This window comes from Wyeomyia smithii, chromosome 3 (genome assembly GCF_029784165.1).
Source record: "Wyeomyia smithii strain HCP4-BCI-WySm-NY-G18 chromosome 3, ASM2978416v1, whole genome shotgun sequence".
Lineage (NCBI taxonomy): Eukaryota > Metazoa > Arthropoda > Insecta > Diptera > Culicidae > Wyeomyia > Wyeomyia smithii.
In genome coordinates, this window is record NC_073696.1 from 153,713,687 (window position 1) to 153,715,674 (window position 1,988).

Sequence of the window (1,988 nt, forward strand, 5' to 3'; positions counted from 1 at the left end):
TCTCACTTACTTTTTTAGAGATAGCTGGACCGATTTTCATGAAATTAATTGCAAATGAAAGGTGTCGATGTACCACAAGACCCTATTAAATTTCATTGTAATAGGATTTTTAGTTTATAGGTTATGTATCAAAATGTAAAAATCATGAAACATCATTATCTCAAAAACTACACTACCGATTTGAACAAAATTGGTTTCAAATAAACGGGCTACCTGAAATACCTTTAACTTTTAAATTTCATAAAGATTAAACTTGTGGTTTAAAAGTTATGTCAAGAAACGTGTTTTGAAGACTACTTAATCTCACTCATGTTTCTCAGAGATGGCTGCACCGATTTTCATAAAATCAGTGTCAAATGGAAGGTCTAGTTGCCCCATAAGACCCTATTGATTTGTTTTGCAATCAGACTTGTAGTTTGACCGTCAACCAGTTCGGACGTGTTTCTTAGTCGCTCCCGGCGTGTATAAGTCAGTTTATACTTATTTTGTTTGCGCGAAGTTCATTTTAATCGGTAGTGTTTTGTTTTGTTATGCCAAACATGAGCGAACGTTGCGAAGTTTGTTTTGACTCTACCACCGAAGAGCTGTGGTCGTGCGTTGGGTGCAGTCGTAAATTTCACCCCTTCTGTGTGGGGTTACCGTCTAACCGTGGCTCAAATCGCGTTACAAGAGCTGCTGACAAAAGAACTGCTGACACAACATCAAACAAAAGAACTGCCGACCTCACATCATACGCTACCATGCTGCGGCCTATGCCACACTTATGTAACGATGACGTTTGAGTTGAAAAAGCTGACTGAACAGCAAAAGCTGCTGGTGACTCAGATTGATTCAAACACACAGGTGGTGCATAAATTCACACTGCAATACCCAAACCAGCCGAACCAAACGTTTACTGCAATGGAAGACATAAATAATCTTGAAACGCTGCTCAAAAATCTAAAGCATGAGTTAGCCACCATCAACAAGAACCATAGCATATCGGGGGCACTTTCTACACTAAAAAATCATTTAACGTCGCTAGTTGACCTCACTTCGATTAAATTGCGAGAAGAAATAAAAAACGAAATAAGTCAGCTTGGCAAACAAAGTCCTCATGAAGATCCAAATATCAAGCTCAATATTTTGGACGAGCTGAAATCGTTATCTACCAAATTTGACACAATACAGAAAAAAGCTCAGCTTTCCACCTCGCCAGTTTCACAGAATGATTGTGATCACTCGGGATGGCGTTTAATTGGATCAACAAAGCGTTGGAAAGCTGACTGGCGATTCTTTGACGAAAAGACGAAGCGTCGTGAAGAACAGGATAGAATACGATTCAGAGCATGGCGAAATAGGCAAAAACGTTCACGACAACGAAATCGAGCATCTAGGATCAGCAATTTACCGAACAGAAATCACGTCTATAGCAACAATAACAACAACAACAACTATCATAGAGGACAGAACATCAACTTCAACACCAATAGTAACCGTAGATATACCAATCCCAACGTCAACAACAGTGTTTTGAATAATCACAATAGTCCCAACTATAACATGGTCAACAAACAACAGAATAACGGCACCAACTATCACAATGATCGACAACACACCAACTCTAATCGTTTCCATGCAAATCAAATGCTACCACCTGACAGAGTGCTTCTTGCAGCAGCGAAAGACCGTTTCTCCAGAACTCAAGCTTACTTCATTCCTACGATTCAATTTCAAAGAGGCGAAACTCTGAACCCATACCCGGCGAACGACGCGTTTCCACTTTCTTAACCCCAGATGATCAGCGATCCTGCACACCTTCCTACTTCACAATGCATTGCGTGCTCATCTAGGCACTCGTGTCTTCAACGCAATTGACTCACTCATCAGAGGACCGTTGCTGGCGATAATTTTGTTCAACCTAGAGAGGAAGGAAATGACGCGACCTGCTCTGCTCTGGTAAACACTTCTGTTAATAATGACTCTCATTCTTTAGCTTCTATACTCGA

At 40.5% G+C, this 1,988-nt stretch overlaps 1 protein-coding gene across 1 annotated transcript; it reads left to right on the forward strand.

Annotated features, from left to right (window-relative positions):
* The first annotated feature begins 771 nt into the window (after positions 1–771).
* Positions 772–1,770, forward strand: LOC129728710 (GATA zinc finger domain-containing protein 16-like). The gene has a single exon (XM_055687162.1). The coding sequence runs from the start codon at positions 772–774 to the stop codon at positions 1,768–1,770; it is 999 nt and encodes a 332-aa protein (XP_055543137.1).
* Positions 1,771–1,988: the final 218 nt, after the last annotated feature.